The sequence below is a fragment of the Jaculus jaculus genome, chromosome 4 (genome assembly GCF_020740685.1).
Source record: "Jaculus jaculus isolate mJacJac1 chromosome 4, mJacJac1.mat.Y.cur, whole genome shotgun sequence".
Lineage (NCBI taxonomy): Eukaryota > Metazoa > Chordata > Mammalia > Rodentia > Dipodidae > Jaculus > Jaculus jaculus.
Genome location: NC_059105.1, coordinates 80,349,872 through 80,367,790, shown reverse-complemented (window position 1 = coordinate 80,367,790; position 17,919 = coordinate 80,349,872). Strand labels below are relative to the sequence as shown.

General features: G+C 33.8%; 1 protein-coding gene across 21 annotated transcripts in view; it reads right to left on the bottom strand.

Annotated features, from left to right (window-relative positions):
* The window catches only part of Baz2b (bromodomain adjacent to zinc finger domain 2B), a 308,213-nt gene that overhangs the window by 70,922 nt on the left and 219,372 nt on the right, over window positions 1–17,919 (bottom strand). For 14 of the 21 annotated variants that reach the window (XM_045146851.1, XM_045146854.1, XM_045146862.1 and 11 more), the window contains 6 exons: window positions 16,546–16,606; window positions 15,598–15,706; window positions 15,257–15,358; window positions 4,397–4,607; window positions 744–836; window positions 570–631 (listed from right to left, as the gene is read on the bottom strand). In XM_045146851.1, coding sequence (XP_045002786.1) covers window positions 570–631; window positions 744–836; window positions 4,397–4,607; window positions 15,257–15,358; window positions 15,598–15,706; window positions 16,546–16,606 — 638 coding nt within the window. The remainder of the gene's footprint in view (window positions 1–569; window positions 632–743; window positions 837–4,396; window positions 4,608–15,256; window positions 15,359–15,597; window positions 15,707–16,545; window positions 16,607–17,919) is intronic. The other 7 variants (XM_045146872.1, XM_045146870.1, XM_045146871.1 and 4 more) reach the window with 1 other exon arrangement.

Sequence of the window (17,919 nt, the reverse complement as noted above, 5' to 3'; positions counted from 1 at the left end):
GTCTCCAGCACCCATGTAAACAGGACACAAAATGTGGTACATTACATGTATGTGGCTTTTGTTTGCAGCTGTCAGAGATTCTGGTGTGCTCAGGAATGCGTGCATACAAATACACAAGCAAATATATAGATAAGTAAAAATCAAAGGAAAGACCTCTTGTTCTACATAACCTGAATTTGATTTTTTTCATCTATACTGATATATTTTAAGCACAAAATTTCCTTACTAAAACTTGAATGTTCAGGAAATAGTCATCTTTTATTGGTAAGCTAATTTAAAACATCTGAAAATTGTTCAGGATGTCAACTTTAGTATTCAGCATATTAAAAAAATTAAATAAATATTACTTATATAGTACTTGTATGTAACTTCCTATATAAATTTTCATTTCTAGAAAAAATTAAAATTATTTAGAAATTAAGTAAAATTTTAACTAGAAGTTCTAATTACAACTTTTTAAAGAAGACATACACATTTTCATACAATGTAGTTACCTAAGAAATAAAAATGTAAATGGTGTCATGTACAAGTTGATCCTGAACATAAGTCAGTGCCAGTGCATAATTTACCTGTTGTTTCATAATCTTCATCTGCTCCTTCTGCTTTCGTTTCTCCTCAGCAGCCATGATTGCTGAGAGAAGAACACAAAGCACAGATTATCACCACTTTAAGCAATCAAGGAGAAAAGCTTCATGAATTCCCAACACTCCCTTTTTCAAGTTCATGCCATTTTAATCACCCACCTTGTTGTTTTTTAGCTTCTTTGGCAACTCGAGCCTGTTCCTGCTTTTGAAGTTTTCTCAAAAGCTTTATTTGTGCTGCTTGTCTGGCTATTTCTGAAAAACATAAAATTTCAAATAATATTAACTACTTTACATACCTGCTAAGCCTAGAAAAAAAGTCTGAGTAAGAAATGGTACTGCATCCTCATGAAGGATATACTGACTAAGAAAATCATCTAAGGTTAGGTATGTACCAGGTATGAGAATAGTATGGGCGAAAATATCATGTTCATTTCCCCTTAGAATCTATTGCCAAATTAGTTGTGTTTGTTGGCTCAAGCCTGTAATCCTAACACTTGGGAACTGAGGCAAGAGGATCATGAGTTCAAAGCCAGTGTGGGCTAAATAACAGCCTTAAAAGAGTCTTAAAAAAAAAACCCACCAACTGAAAAGGAATTGTCAGGTGATTTAATGTAATAAGAGCACATGAATATATTCTTTATAGTTAATCTTCATCAAAGAGCCCATCTAAGTATATTTTCCCCATTTTAAAGTAATTTTTTCCTAGTGTGAATGTACCTACTAACATATAACAATTTAGTTTCAATCTTAAAATTTTAAAAAATGTGAAAAAGACAACTCCCCACCAATAAAGCAGAGCTCTCTGGCCCAATTGATATTTCAGTTACTATAGAAATGAGTAGATCTCTGAATCCAGTGAGGTTTTCATTTGAGGCAGTGGGACTAAGATTACCAAAATAAAAAGAATGAAATATGTCAGAATTTTGAGGAAAATGCAGATCTCATAATTTTCATATGCATTTGGGGTTAGAAAGACATACTGGCCCCATCCCTTCATTTCTTCTGTCTATCCATGTCATTTGCATTGTGACTTTGGAGCAATTCCCAGAGCTAATAAACTTTCTGTCCCTTGAGTCTGATTTTCTTCTGTCATAAGATATACCTGAGCTGGGAGTGGTGGCGCATGCCTTTAATCCTAGCACTTGGGAGGCAGAGGTACGACGATCAAGATGAGGTTGAGGCCACTTTGAGACTACATTGTGTGTTTCAGGTCAGCCTGAACTAGAGTGAAATCCTACCTCAGAAAAAAACAAAACAAAACAACAAAAAGATATACTTTAGAACATTCTGACATCTCTAGTATCAGAATGTGTCCAACCAATGACCACAGTTCTTCTTGGAGAGATACCCATCATTGGTACACTGCAAAGAACTCTCAGGTTCTGTGACATGAAATGGACAGGTCCTATTTCATATTTTGAAATTTTGAGGTATTAATAATATTGGTAAATTAACAAGCAGATTTAATTATATATATATTGGAAGCCTTTCTAATATCCATACCTTGCCAGTTGTTTGTCTTTATTTTCTTATAACTTAAGATTTCTTGGTTTTACAATGCTTTTTGATATATACTCAAAACTGGCATTTATCTCACTGTTCTTTCTGTTCCAAAAATTCAGTTCAGTTTTTAAACTAATTGGGTCAAAACAGGATAATAACAGGTGACAGAAACTTGTAGAATTCTTTCAGATACCCCACCAAAAAATGTTTGAAATAATTTTTAGAAATAAGAAGTAGTAAGTAGCTTTATTATATCACAAGAAAAAAACATGGATATACTATTTATATACTGGAAATATGGACAATTATTTATTGTCACACTATTTAATACTTACTTCCATGTTGAGAAAGAATATATATATACACACAATAAGGTCAAAGAGGACAGAGCATGCAAACTGTAACCCATTACAACACGTGAGAACTCTGTCTTGCTTATCAATTTAAATTTGAAATATAAATGGAAAATAAAGTATTGGTAAAGATAAAATAATTAACAAGGAGAATAGTTGCTTTCTATTTTGTTACAATAAAAATATAATTAATTTGGTAAATTTAAATTTCTCATAAGTATAAAAACATGCATGCATGAAAAGATCATATTCTAGCTATGTTAACTTCAAGTACTCATTTTATGCACACAATGTACCTACTAGTAAGCATTATAGACTCACTCTTCAGAACTCAATTATTTATTGATAATTTTAAAAACTCATCTATGACTGTTCATATATTCACTATTTTATTTTTAATCTTCACTTGCAGATAATGTCAAAATAAATCTAATAATTTAAATTTCTTTAAAAAACTGACTAATATTAAGGTAGTAAAAGCTTAATGAATATTCAGCAATATGCTAAGCAGATAGTTAAGTTCAATGCTGTTGGTTTACAAATGAACTGGTGAAACATTTTTGAAGACAATATCTACCTGACAATATACCTGTAAATGATATGTAGAATATACATATAATATATGTATATGACATATATTTACTGTGTGTGATAGTGAAAATTCAGATAGCTGAAACAGTCATCAGAAAGTGGTTGGTATAATGCAGTGTAGTAAAACCACAGGGGACCATCACTACTATTGAGCCATTGAAAGATTGATTCCTAAGTGCCAGTACTAAAGGATATTCAAGAAAATAGGGAAAAGGCAAGCTGAATAGTATATGCATTGTAAGTCCATTTATTTTGGAAATAAAAAGGTACACATACATGTTTTTGAGGTTTAAATGTGCCTATATGTGTAAATGTTTCTGGAAAGATACAAACTTTTAGTAATTCCACAGATAAGTGAGAATGAGATCTTTCATCTTAAAGTAGGAGTTTTTTTTATGGGTATTTGTTTTATAATGAAAGCAAAACAGCAACAAAGAAGTTAACATTATAATGGAATTTACAATGAAGAGAAATAAATCAAGTATTTCCTCTGGTTTTGTTGTTTGTTTATAGTGAGAGTAAACAATTCATTTGTAGAGGTGAAATTCTGATAGTCATTTAAGCCAATTTTAATTATTAAACCTTTATTGTAAAATCATCTATCTATACATAGGTTTGCCAATATAAGACATATACTCATGGTGATATATCAAACAACCTGAATAGACTTCACTTTGTTGTAGTAACTCAATCTCCATAGAAGAACACACAAGATATTTTACTCAGCCTTCTCTGTGCCGCATAAAGAAAGATTTCATGATGAGAATTTATGTTTAATTTTGAACAATAAATATAGTTCATGTTACTATGAGGGCTTTTGAGCTCAGCAAATATTTCTGATGGCCTTAAAACACTTTAAAAAATAAATCTATTATTTGATCATTGTGAAAATATATGCCCAGATTTTGGAAGAACCCAAACTAAAAGACTGGGGGACTACTTACCAGTAATTAGAGTTCTCTGACTGAAAATTTACTCCACAGATCCACATATTTTGGAGTTATGCTCATGTACCACCTCAAGGAATCGGGAGCTGTTAAAAGGAGAATTTCCAGAAGGTTGGCACGACCTTAAGGCATGTGCCAAGTACTGGTTGATTCCCTTTCTGTGCAAGCCTTAACAGCTTAATACCCCCCGTTGTAATTGTGGGCCCACAGGGTAGGCTGTTTTTAAGTATGGCTCTTGAAAGATGATTCCTTAATCAAAGAACTCCAGTTACCAGTGAGACCTTATTTTTCATTTTATTCTAACACATACATGCACTTTTTAGAAATTGAGAGCAGTGTCAATCACTGCTAAACCAAACATATAAGAAATATATTTAAATTTTTAGTATGATTATTAGGGTGTCAGATATGCTTTTACCTTGAGCTTGCAGTTTTCTGAGTAATTTTGCATCTGTATTATCTAGGAATTCAGCACTGCCAACATTGGGAGGGCGGCCCTTCCGGCGTTTCATCCTGGACTCCTCTCTTGCTCTCTGTCTATCTGGATTTGGTGGTCTTCCTCTCCGGCCCTCCATTGCTTTGATACGAGGAATGACATCCTCTTCTTTCAAAAGACACCACTGCATCCCCTTTTAATTAACATTTTATAGAAATAACATATTACCAACAAAGTAAAAACGAGTGACAGTATACCAGAAAATGCTAAGTAAAATAATATTTTCTAATATGTAAAGCCAGCATAAAATTTAACCATTTATACTTATTTATTTAGAGAAAAAGGCAGATAAAGAGAGAGAATGGGTGTGACAGGGCCTCTAGCCACTGCAAAGGAACTCCAGACACATACACATTTTGTGTATCTGACTTATGTGCATACTAGGCAATCGAACATGGGTCCTTAGGCTTCACATGTAAGTTCCTTAACCACTAAGCCATCTCTCCAGCCCAAAACGTAACCATTTAAAAATTAATTTTAGGGCTAGAGAAGTGGCTTAGCAGTTAAGTTACTTGCCTGCAAAGCCACAGGACCTAGGTTTGATTCCCAGGACCCACATAAACCAGATGCACAAGGTGGTTCATGCATCTTGAGTTCATTTGTAGTGGCAGAAGGCACTGGTACACCATTCTCTTTCTCTCTCTTTCATATAATAAAAAAAAATTTTATGTTTATAATTTCTCATTGTCTATGGCATATCTTTAGGACTCTTATTCAAATGATTTACACTTTACTCAGACACAAAGATTTTTATTTCTTTCTATCTAACTGACTAAAAGTCTATTTTAATCACCACTTATGAAGTACAATGACCACATAATTACCAGATATTTGACAATATTGTGTGATAATCTCTATATATTGTTCTTCAGAGTTATTAATTAGTAAAACCAAAACAGTAGATTATCCAAATAGCAAACAAACTTTTCTCATTATAGGAGTATTACAGCTAGTAAATGGAGATAGAGTAAGAGTTAGAATGTTAGCATTTTCAGTACCTAATGAATTCATAGATACAATCAATGAACTTGAATGGGCTGCTTTTCATCAAAGAGACAACCAGATAAATACTAGCTTCCTGATGGAGGCTTACCCTGCCACCTATGAAGTAGTCTTGCTTGCATCTGCAAGCACACTTGTATTTGACCAAGCTTCTATATTTAATTGCCATAACTTTATGAGAAAGATGGGATGAGAGGAATCTATTAAAAATACCCACAAAACTCACATCTTTAGAAAATTCTACAAAGGACCTGGCTTCTAGTTTCATAAACATGAGAAGTTAAAAAAAAAAAAAAAAACTTGGAAGAAGGTTTAGATTTATCAATCACAATTTGGCACGCTCATTTGGGTACTGAATCAAACAGAAAAACTGTTGAAAACATTGTAACAATGAGTGACACTTGAAGACATCAAGAAATTATTGCAGTCACACATCACTTAATGATTGGAATGGAGTCTGAAAAATATACTATTTGGTGACTTCATTATTGTGGTAACATTATAGAGTACATTTACACAAACTGAGATGATATAGCCACCTACATCTACATACCTAGGCTATACAATTATACAAACTCACTCACACACACACACACACACACACACAGACACAGACAGAGAGAGAGAGAGAGAGAGAGAGAGAGGGGCGGGGAACCTATGGCTCTTATGCATAAGATGAACAAACTAATATGAGATTAAAGCAAAAGAGAAAATACTATAGTCAAGAGACAAGGTAGACAGGAGTTGTATGAAGCTACTGCTGAGGATACTTAGAATACTGTTTTACATTAACAGGTTTTAGCTTTTCAAAAATTTTATTTATTTATTTATTTGACAGAGAAAAGGTGTGTGGGGGGAGAGAGAGAATGGGAACACCACGGCCTCCAGGCACTGCAAACAAACTCCAGACATGTGCACCCCCTTGTACATTTGGCTAATGTGGGTCCTGGGGGATCGAACCTGGGTCCTTTGGCTTTATAGGCAAACACCTTAACTGCTAACCCATCCCTCCAGCCCCATTAACAGTTTTTATAAGTGGGAATATCCCCTAAAAGAGTAGCACAAGAACAATACCCTAGTATAATAAATATATAGAAGTATCAGTCATATATTATCAAGCATTATGTACTACACATAACTGAATATGTTATACTTTAAAAATGTTTTTATTTTTGTTAAATTTAAAAAGTATTTGTGTGTGTGTGTAGTGATGGGGGGTTGTATGGATGCCACACATGCACCACTTTGCATCCAGCTTTTAGGTGGGTACTGGACAACTGAATCAAGGTTCACAGGCTTTACAAGCAAGCACTGTTATTGCTGAACCCCCTCCCTGACACTGCTACGCTTTTTAAACTGCTGGCACTATAGACTCTTAGCCATCACAAATCCAACCAATGGGCTTGTATATGATGTTCCTATGGTTACAAGGCCAATAGGTGATATAAATTTTCACCTCTACTGTGATATTATTTAAATTTATAAACTTATGGTACCACCACCATAAACCAGATAACCCCATAGTTCAATGCAACTTTACTATATTATATATGTGTGGGTATTTTGTGGTTCTAGGAAAAATATGTTAGTTTATTAGTTCTTGTTCTTAATGTCTAAAATATAAAACAGTAAATTTTTTCCAGAAAAAAAAAGTTTCTTGGATAAGATTTAAGATGGTGATAAAAAAAAACAGATGACATGTGTTATTTTTATGAGTTACTTTCAAGAGTTACTAATTTTTACCTTTATGTAGTTTATTTGACAAGACTGAAAAAAGTAATCAATATCTTTTAAAAAGGATATAATTACACTGTAAGGCTAAAATATATTATTTAACAATTTTCCACTCATTATACTAGCTAAAGGAGAGCTGAAGCTCCTTCCCCCAAAGAAAAAGGAAGAACATTTTTAACAAGGACATCAGGTTTGGGTTATTCTAATGTAAGTGGAGAGACTGAAGGATCACATGGCACATGGCAAATAGTAATGAATTGGATAAAAGGTTTCAGAAAACAGGATGGCAAGTTTCTTCATTGTCCATGTAAAGTTATAGCCGTCTGCATTAGGAATGGGAGTTAGAGCTAGAAGGAAAGGTAAATGCTTTAGTGTTTGGGGAACAGTAGTAAAACTGAAGCCTGCCTGGATTTCAAAAAGGAAAGCGTGAATGAATAAAAGAAAAATGATTATAATTTGAGTATTTGTAAATACTATAGACTGAACTTGGAATTGATATATTTGGAATTATACAAAAGGGATATGGTAGTGAGGTTTTCTTCTTGAACAGAGAAATGTTTTGGCCAACTATAAAAAAATTCATTCTCTTAATTTTTATGATTTAATAAGTAAACAGAGCTTTACATACCACATACATTTTTGTGGTTTTTTTGAGGTAGGGGATCAGTTTAGTCCAGGCTGACCTGGAACTCACTATGTAGTCTCAGAATGGCCTTGAACTCAGAGTGATGTTCCCACCTCTGCCTCCAAAGTGCTGGTATTAAAGGCATGCGCCACCACAACCGGCTACATACCTATTTTGAATGAACAAATCATTAATACCTTTCTTCATTCAGAAATTCAAAAAGAAATATTAAAAAGTTAATTTCAATATGACATTCCAACTTTATTTTAGTATTTTTTTATGAGCGAGAGAGAGACAAAGGGAGAAAATAAATATGGGCATGCCAGGGCTTCTTGCCACAGCAAAAGAACTCCAGACACATGCGACACTTTGTGCATCCGGCTTTATGCGGGTACTGAGAAGCTGAATCAGGGCTGTCAGGCTTTGTAAGCAAGCACCTTTAACTGCTGAGCCATCTCTCCAGCCTGATGTCCCTTTTGTAAAAAATGTTTTATTTATTTATTTGACAGGGGGGGCAGATATAGAGAGAATGGGCATGCCAGGGCCTCCAGCCACTGCAAACGAACTCCAGATGCATGCACCACCTATCTGTATCTGGCTTACGTGGGTACTGGGAAATCGAACCTGGGTCCTTTAGCTTTACAGGCAAGCATTGAGCAGCAGCATGTTCAGGTCTTCCTGGGAAATATTCTAACATCACATTACTATTTCAGTTTTATATTTTATTGTATTTTCTATTGCTCCTGTTAAGTTTGATTTTATATGCATGCAAATTGATGTATTTGGGAAGGGTATGCTGTAGATAAGTCAATGTAATAACCAGTCCACAGAAAGCCGATTGACAAGTGATTCATTTACTAAGTTGATAAGCATGTTTTTCTAAGTTTTAGCATCACATACACTTTGCTGTAGCAGTTTCACTATGGATTTGCAATCTGCATGTGATCCATTTATTTTCAGCTAGTGCATGAGAGGCCTACTGAATGCATTTTGCTATGGAAGCAAATAAGTGAAATCTCTTCCATTCTCTTTTTGGGGTGAGTACATTTTTCTAACTCAAGTTCCTGCTTCTTAGAAGCAAAACAATTGTACATGTTTGAAATCTAGATTAAGGTATTTATTTGTTATGACAACTTAAGGTCTGTTACTCATTTAGTGAACTGATTATTTACCAAATTAATTTTGGCTAAATAATTTTTAGAAAACTTAATGACAAACTTTTAATGTTATTTTTTTAAAAAAGCTACCTTTCTCTTTGAATGCTTTCAGAATTATTACTTCATAATAACTTACATAAAACTTTCAGAATATTCTACCTAAAAGAGAATGAATTATAAACACCTAATATCTGCGTTTATACTACAGATGGAGAAATTAAGTAGGCTTCAGATCTTTAAAGTAACATAGGGTGCTGGATTATCCATCTTAGGCATGAGAAAAGCAAGGGTTCCTAACACTTCTGGCAGAATTCAATCATTTATATTACATGGAAAAAATATTAAAATTAACTTGAGAAAAATTGAAATTTTATTGGATTTTTCCTTACACCTTTATCAGTTTAGCACTGTTTATTTTTAGTCGATTTATGCTTCCAGAGCTGTAGGCCATGAGAACTTGATACACTACACAGTTCATGACATTAGGGATTTTTAATCTACCAAAGTCAGACAGCTTATTAGTACCATATTCTATTTGAGTAGCACTTATAAGACAGGAAAAACTAAGAATAGCTTTTGTTGGAGGGAAAATGTTATCATCTATTAAAAACAATGAAGAAAGATGCAGCTTGAAACTATCATTTCCATAATGCTGATCATGTTACATGATCTCTTAACAATCAAAATCTTTCTGCTGCCTTAGCTCCACACTTGGCCTTATATAGCCTGCCTCCTAACGTAAGAACATCCTACCTGGTAACTCAGAGACATGAATTTCCAGACTTTTTGGCTTTTGGTGCTGGTCTTTATGTTCTCAGTATCCATGCATACCCACAGCTAGGTTACACAGGTGTGGCAGTTAACAGCAGAGCTGAATTAGAACTCTGGTTGTTGACTCCCAGTCTTTTGCTCTTTACTTAATGTAAAATAGTTACTAGCATTAAAACGGTGCCAGGGACTGTGTGTTGATTATTTATTATGAAGTCTCTTCTTACTTTTTAATAAGGCAGCCCTAGTTTAGCCAGGCAGCATCATGAGAGTATGACATTATTAATGTAATGGGCTTCTTTAAAAGATTGATCACCTGGGCATGGTGGTAGATGCCTTTAATCCCAGCACTTGGGAGGCACAGGTAGGAGGATTGCTGTGAGTTCAAGGCCACCCTGAGACTACATAGTGAATTCCAGGTCAGCCTGTAATAGAGTGAGACCCTACCTTGAAAAACAAAAAAAAAGATTTATCATAAATTTTATATTTGGCACTATTTGATTTTTCTATGAACATTAGTTTTTCTTCAAATTCAGACTATATATTTCAATTCTATAGTAGAAGATACATTCACAAATACCTTTATGAAATATGTTTTTAGGAAATTATTGGGGAAAAGTGCCTGGAACATTAAGTATTTGTCACAAATATTTATTAATAAAGTGACTCTTAAGAAAGGCTGTTTTTGGAAACAGCCTTTTTTTTTTTTTTTTACTTTTATTATGGCACTATGCCATTAAAGACAGTACTTTAAATATACAGCATCTTAAATGAAGAATGAAATACCGAGTCATTTTAAATTCATTTCTCCATTGTATATCCTTTTTGTTTTTCTTAGACTAAGTACAGTAGACAGTTAATACTGCTGAACTTCCAGATTAAAAAATGCTTGATTCTTATAGTTATGCTTAATGCTTTGTTTACCAAAATTCACAATAATGCTCATCAGACATTATCATCATATATTTCAAAATAACCATTGTCATTAATAATTTACTGTGAGGCTTTCCTATATTTCTAGAGGAAAAAAATGAATGATATTCACCTTAGTATTATATTAAGTTGAACAAAAACCTCTTATATCTATCAGTCTTTATAATTCAAGCTTACTTTCTGATACTCAAGAACAGTAAAATAAGATTAAATCCAGTGATAAAGAACAGGAGCACCAAGCTCTTTATCCCGCCTCTATTTATGCTTTCCGAAGGAGCTGTGAGCACTGACGGAGATGCACTTGCAGCCACAGCAGTGATGCTTCAGAGGAGCACTGCCCTTTGCATTGTTTCCTGAAGCCAACCATCCTTAAAGTTAAGGTGTTTGCAGAAGTGGATAAGAAGAATTAACAGATGCTAACAAGTGGCTGATTCTACAAATCTTTCACCACATCTCTGGGCTGAAACAAACAGAAGTCTTAATGAATAAAGTCTTGGTTCTGCCCCCTTTTTTATAGCTCTGTTCACTTTAATTGAGGGCTTCTCTTTCTTCTTTTCCAAGATAATCATTAGAATATTCTTCATTTAAGGATAAATTTACTTAAATTTCATCACACTTTAGCTCTCATCTATGCACCTTGTATTATACACAAAGTCACTATGTTCAAGAAATGACTGCTTTAGCAGATATATATAGATATATATAGATATATATAATATGTATATTATATATACATAAATTACCACCTTAAGTTCACAAATGTATGAAATAAAAATGATTTTTAAAATATTTTATTCATTATTTATTTATTTATTTGACAGTGACAGAGAGAGAAAGAGGCAGATAGAGAGAGAATGGGTGCACCAGGGCCTCCAGCCACTGCAAACGAACTCCAGATATGTGTGTCCCCTTGTGCATCTGGCTAACGTGGGTTCTGGGGAATCGAGCCTTGAGCCAGGGTCCTTAGGCTTCACAGGCAAGTGCTTAACCGCTAAGCCATCTCTCCAGCCCAAAATGATTAATTTTTACAAAATGATCCTTTTTGTTACTCCAGATATAACTGTCTAGTATAAATTACTATTTCCTAAATTTTACCTGTAAAATACAGAGTGTTGAAATGGTGTTGACACAAATTTGAAGTGCCTGAAGTTAAGTCAGAATTTGGAGAACTAATTTTGGTTGTTTTCCTGGCATATTTTAAAAGGAAAAGTAAAAATATGACAGATAAAATATACTCTCAAGGAAAACTTTTATTTGGAGACTAATTACAAGGCTAGCAAATATCCAAATAAAGTATTTCATTTCCTATCAAACACCAAATACATATCCAGCTTCAAGCACTTGAAATGATCTCTCCCTGCATTTGAGAAACAATGAGTTCTTAGCTTTATTGCATTACAATGTAGAGAATTTTTAAAAAGAGATTGTTTTCCACATTATGTACTTAAGTAAACAGTAAAAATAAAAAAAAAAAAGATCTACTGTGCCATTTTTGACTCAAACCATTTTTAAAGTTTTGACATCTTCTGATTATTTATTTATTTTGTTTTGTTGGAGTAGGGTCTCACTCTAGCCCAGGCTGACCTGGAATTCACTATGTAGTTTCAGGCTGGCCTCAGACTTACAGCAATCCTCCTACCTCTGCATCCCAAGTACTGGGATTAAACACGTGAGCAAACATGCTTGGCTTATGATTATTTATTGATACATGTGTGCACACATGTGTAGTATGTGTACATGTGGTGTACACATGTGTGTATGTGTGTTGCAGGCACGTTTGTGCAGATGCATACACATGGTACACATCAATGCAGAGATCAGGGGCAAACATCAAGTGTCCTCCTCTATCATTCTTCTTTCTGCCCTATTTGTTTGAGAAAGTTTCTTACTTAACCTGGAGCTCCCTGTTTTTCAGTTAGAATAGATTGCCAGAGAGTCCTAGTGCTTCTCTTGTCTCCACCTTCCTCAGTGCTTGGGTTATAGATGCTCGGGATCAAGCTCAGGTCTTAAAGCTTACCCAGCAAGGACTCTTGCCTCTAGTCATCTCTCTGGTCCCTACTTACTTATTTTTCACAGACCTAGTTTGAATATGGAGCCCAGACTGGATTAAATGTTGGATGCCTCCTGCCTCTGCCTCCCTTAGGTGAGATTAAATACACTAAGCTTGTTCTGGTCTCTTAATGTAAATAGTTTCATTTTTAATATATGTTTAGACATTTCAGATGGCTGACATTTATACAATTTGTATCAGAGCAGAAATACTACAAATATAGAAAATTATTACTGTGTGGTAAGTGTCTTTGTGCCTAATTCTATTTTATACCTTCTAGAAATTTAGCTTATCAGAGTTGTTTCATATCAGTTACTCCATCAAAAAGATATAACTTCTGTTAATTTTCAAAGTAAATGCTTACAAATTAATTATATGCTTATATGTACAAATAATGCAATATATATGACTTATACAACTGTAAGCATTTCTAATTAACTAAAACTTTTTTTTTTTTTTTTGGTTACTTACCTTTAACTGCAGTTCTCTGAAATCAACTGGAAAAGTATTCTCAATATTGCTAATATCTTCCCCTAGCACTGTGCCCAAGTGTTGGCAGCTTAACATGTTATGGCTTTAGCAACTGATCTAATATTTTTGACTACAATTGATTTCAACAAGACAATATGCATTTGGAAGAACACTGATTATGTTTAATAAAAAGTGAATGAATGTCAAAGAACATTCTGCCTTTGTAATGAGGCTTTATAGATCAAGTCTAATTATATTGATGCAACAGCAAAAGTTCTTCATGTATTGAATAACAATTAGCTTTCCCTTAGAGCAAAAAAAATCTATTGAAATTAAAAAGCATGAAGATGCTTTTGATATAAGAATCTTATAGCATGAACTACAGATTGAAAAGATTTTTTTTTATGACTGAAAATTTAACCATATAGAAAGTACATAAAATAACAGGTTCCCTAAATTTCTTAGAATCTGTCTGATGACAGATTGAGTCTAAAAAAATAGTATGTTTAAAAAATAAGTAGAAAAATGGAAACTCCTGTAACATATTTGTATAAGGGAGTTAGGTCTCAAGTATTTGGCATTTTAGAACTATCAGTAAAGAGGTAAGTCAGTCTAACCACAACCTGCTCCTTAGAAAGATCAGCAATGGAAAATGGGTTACTTGATATATGCAAAAGTACGCAAAAGAACACTTTTTCAGAACTTTGAGTTCTGGTTATATTTCTGACTTGGTAGGCTCTGTGACCTTAAACAATGTCCTCAATCTTCTATGCTCTCAAAATTCCTACAGGATAGGGAAGACTTTGTCCATTTCTACTGTAAAGTATAAGACAAGATGGAGAAGACTTCCTTTTCACATAGAAAAAGGTACTTGCAAAAAAAAATGGGCTGAAGAAGAGAAAGCAAATATCAACTTCAGTTGCTTGGGCATTTTAATCATTTTGAAGTATTTTTGTGTGTACTACCCCATTTTAACTTTGTTATAATCTTATAAGTAATAAGTATAATTATTACTATCTCTATCTGATAAAGAAATTGAAGAAAAATTGGGAAATTATTTTATTACTATTTAGAATCCCAAAACCATTCCATGGATTAACAGGAATCTAAGGTAGAAACCTTTTAATGGAGCTGGTAAAAGTAAAGGGAATGTAATAAGCATTTGCAGCTAAACATAAGCAAAGAATAATGGTAAACTGGGTGTGATGGCTCATGCCTATAATCCCAGCACCAAGGAGGCTGAGGTAAGAGGATTACTATGAGTTCCAGGCTGGCCTGGGTCTACAGTGTAAATTCTAGGTCAGCCTGGGCATCATATAGTATAGTGTGGTCAGATGGACAAGTATCCTTCCAAAAAGTAGGTATACTTGTGGGTTTCCTGTTCAAAATTGGTTTCAAAAACTGTTTTACATCTGTTCAAGTTGTCCTCAATTTCTTTCTTGAGTGTTTTTATGTTTTCATTATATAGGTCTTTCACATCATTGGTTAGTGTTATTCCAAGGTATTTAATTATTTTGTGGCTATTGAAAATGGGACAGCCTCGCTGATTTATTTCTATGTATATTTGTCCTTTGCATATAGTAAGGCTGTTCCCACAATGTATAACCCACAACCCCATGGGGATTACCAACAACCCCACTGAAGAGGGCCCTCTGTGAAATGAGAGCAGAGGGGAGGGAAAAGATGGTACCAGCACATGATGTATCCATACAAAATATGTTCTTAATTTAAAAAGAAAAAGAAAAAAATGTTTTATATTTCCTTCCCCTATATTTCTTATTAATTTGTAGATATTCTTGTTCTTGCTTAAACTGAATTAGTAAGCAGGAAAATGTTTACTTAAATATGAAAAGCTATGTTACATCAAAGCTCCTTGTTACTGAAACAGTAAATTGGAGGCTTGTGAGTTGTCACCAGGTTATGTATCTGACAATACGAGGTAACAAACCAAAGGCAATGTTCTAGATTGTGTGAGATTTACTTCATTTAGATTATGGTACTACTTTTTGGTTCAAAGACTATACTTTTTAAAAAGTGGATACCTGTGGTCCATCTCTGGCTTCATAGAAGTCACCCACTCTTATTTTTGCACTGAAGCTGAAATTGTCCCTTGAGATATCCATTATTCCATTTCTGCTGAGATACTGAAAAAATCACATATTTTTCCACTTCAGGTTTTAATAATTACAACCTGACTTTGATATGTAGCTAGCTTCAGGACACTATATATTTTTGCATATTCTATAAAGAAGCTATAGATTGATAGATAAGTTTAGGTTAAGTACTGTAGATCCATACAAGGAGACTATTTTGTATCAAGAAAGCTTTCCTTTATATTTACATAGTTAATAGTCACCATTGCTACTTGAGAAAGAGTCTGTACCTTTATTACTTCTGGGTACTGCCTAAGCTTCTTTCCACATGGAGTATAATATGCTACTTCTCCTTGAAGGCGCCCTCCAAAGTTTCTTACTCTTGTCTCTCTCTGCCAGCTACAGACAACAGAAAGGAGGGTTATGACAGCTTAACTTTAAGAAAACTTTTAAAAATGACAAAAACACAAAGTATACATGCTCCTAAAAAAATATACCTCCAATCATACAATCCCAATACATTTAATTTTTGGCTAAGTCATCTACAGAGTTAATCAAAGACAAGAACTATTAAAGTTTTTAGAGCTAACAAATTACTCTGAGTATTGAGACATACTTAATAATGTGTGTTGATTTTTATGGATTGTTTATACTTAAAAATCTCTATGTAAGAAGGCTACAGTAAATAAACAGGGCTCTGCTGTTTCAGGCCCAGGTACATCCAATCTGAACTTCTTTTTGGTGTGTGTGTGGGGGGGAGGGTTTCAAGGTAGGGTCTCGCTCTGGAATTCACTATGTAGTCTCAAGGTGGTCTTGAACTCACAGTGATCTTCCTACCTCAGCCTCCCCAGTGATAGGATAAAAGGTGTGTGCTACCAGATGTCTAGCCCAATCTGAGTTTTCTGTGTCAGTTAGACATTTTAACTCATCTCTGTGCAAATCTTTCAGCTTCAACATAGTAGTAGCTGCCACTGTTATTTATTTCTATCTTCATGGAACCTTAATATGCATGGTCTTTCTACACTATGTCATCACTTGTTATTTCTAGTCATGTTCACTGAAATACCTTCATTAGACTTTATTTCAGTTTCTGATAAACCAGTTTCTTTGCCCTTAGTTTTGGCTCTTCTGCTCTAATTAATATTATGCAGTATAGTCACTTTTGTTGATAATACAGACACTGAGAAATCAAGTACACATACATCAATTACACAACACAAATCCCTTATTTTGCATACCCGTATTCCAAAGGGATCCGCAGTTCATGTTCATCTGTTACTTTTCTCCTTTTGGAACTGCCTGGAAGAAAATTGAACCAGTTAACATGAAAGCTTAATATACACATGAAAATTTTCTGACAGTTTAGAAACTTTTTTAAAAATATATTTTAATGACATTGATAATTAGTGTATTTCTGAAAATTATATTATTTTTTTAGAAAGTTTTTCAGCAAAACACTATTATTAGGCAAGAAATATTTTTCCTTTTGGTCTAAAAGACAGAATCACAAGTTTTTCTCTATAAAGAAAATAGAATCCAATGAAGAACTTTATAACTTTCTTCTTATTTTGTCATTAACACAATGGCTAAAGGAAAGAAATAGTAGTTAGAGGTTTCACAAAGCCTATTTACAGTTGTTTTCTTTGAAAATATGTGATTTTTCAGAGGCGATTTGATGCTATAAAAGTCAACATCTGGTATTTAAAGACTCCATTTCTAAAGGCACAGTTGAATTTCTAAGTGCATAAACATCTGTGGTTAAGATACTACCAGGAATTTACATTACCAAAATCACAAAGTAAAAGGATTGTGATTAAACGTAAATTGTTCAAAGACAAAAATTACATCTCATAAATACAAAGAAATATTAACTTAGTAGGGTATCATACAAATACAAACAAAGAAATATTAAATTATTAGGGTATCATTGTGGTAAATGAAAGGAAAATTAGAAATTGCCAATGAGAGCAAAATAAGTAAAGCAAAACAAATGTTTTACTATAAAAACATTTCCTTAGCTATTAAATGTGAGAATAGAGAGTAGTTATGGCATGTTAAATGTAGAAACCTTTAAATATCTCTAGAAGCTTATAAGAAATCAAATATAAAAAGATAGCATGCTAATGAAATAAGAAATATAGAAATGGCATAGATTGTAAATTGGGCAAATAGGTGTTTTTTTTTGTTTGTTTGTTTTTGTTTTTGAAGTAGGGTCTCACTCTAGCTCAGGCTGACCTGGAATTCACTCTGCATTCTCAGGGTGGCCTCGAACTCACAGCGATCCTCCTACCTCTGCCTCCCGAGTGCTGGGATTAAAGGCGTGCGCCACCACGCCCAGCTGTTTTTGTTTTTTAATAAAGGACAAGATATCTGTCAATTAAATTCTACAACCTAAACTCACAAAACGAACATGAACAAGAAAGGATTAAAAATTTAGAGCTGTTAGGAATTAGGTTATAAAAAAGAAAGCAAAAAAAAAAAAAAGATTTAAAACATGAAGCAATAGGTTATGTCCTCTGAAAACACATGTTGGTACTTCCTAATCAACCTAACAACTAGATGCAGTATTTGATTATGATGAGGTCATTGCCAGAAAACTATATAAATATAAA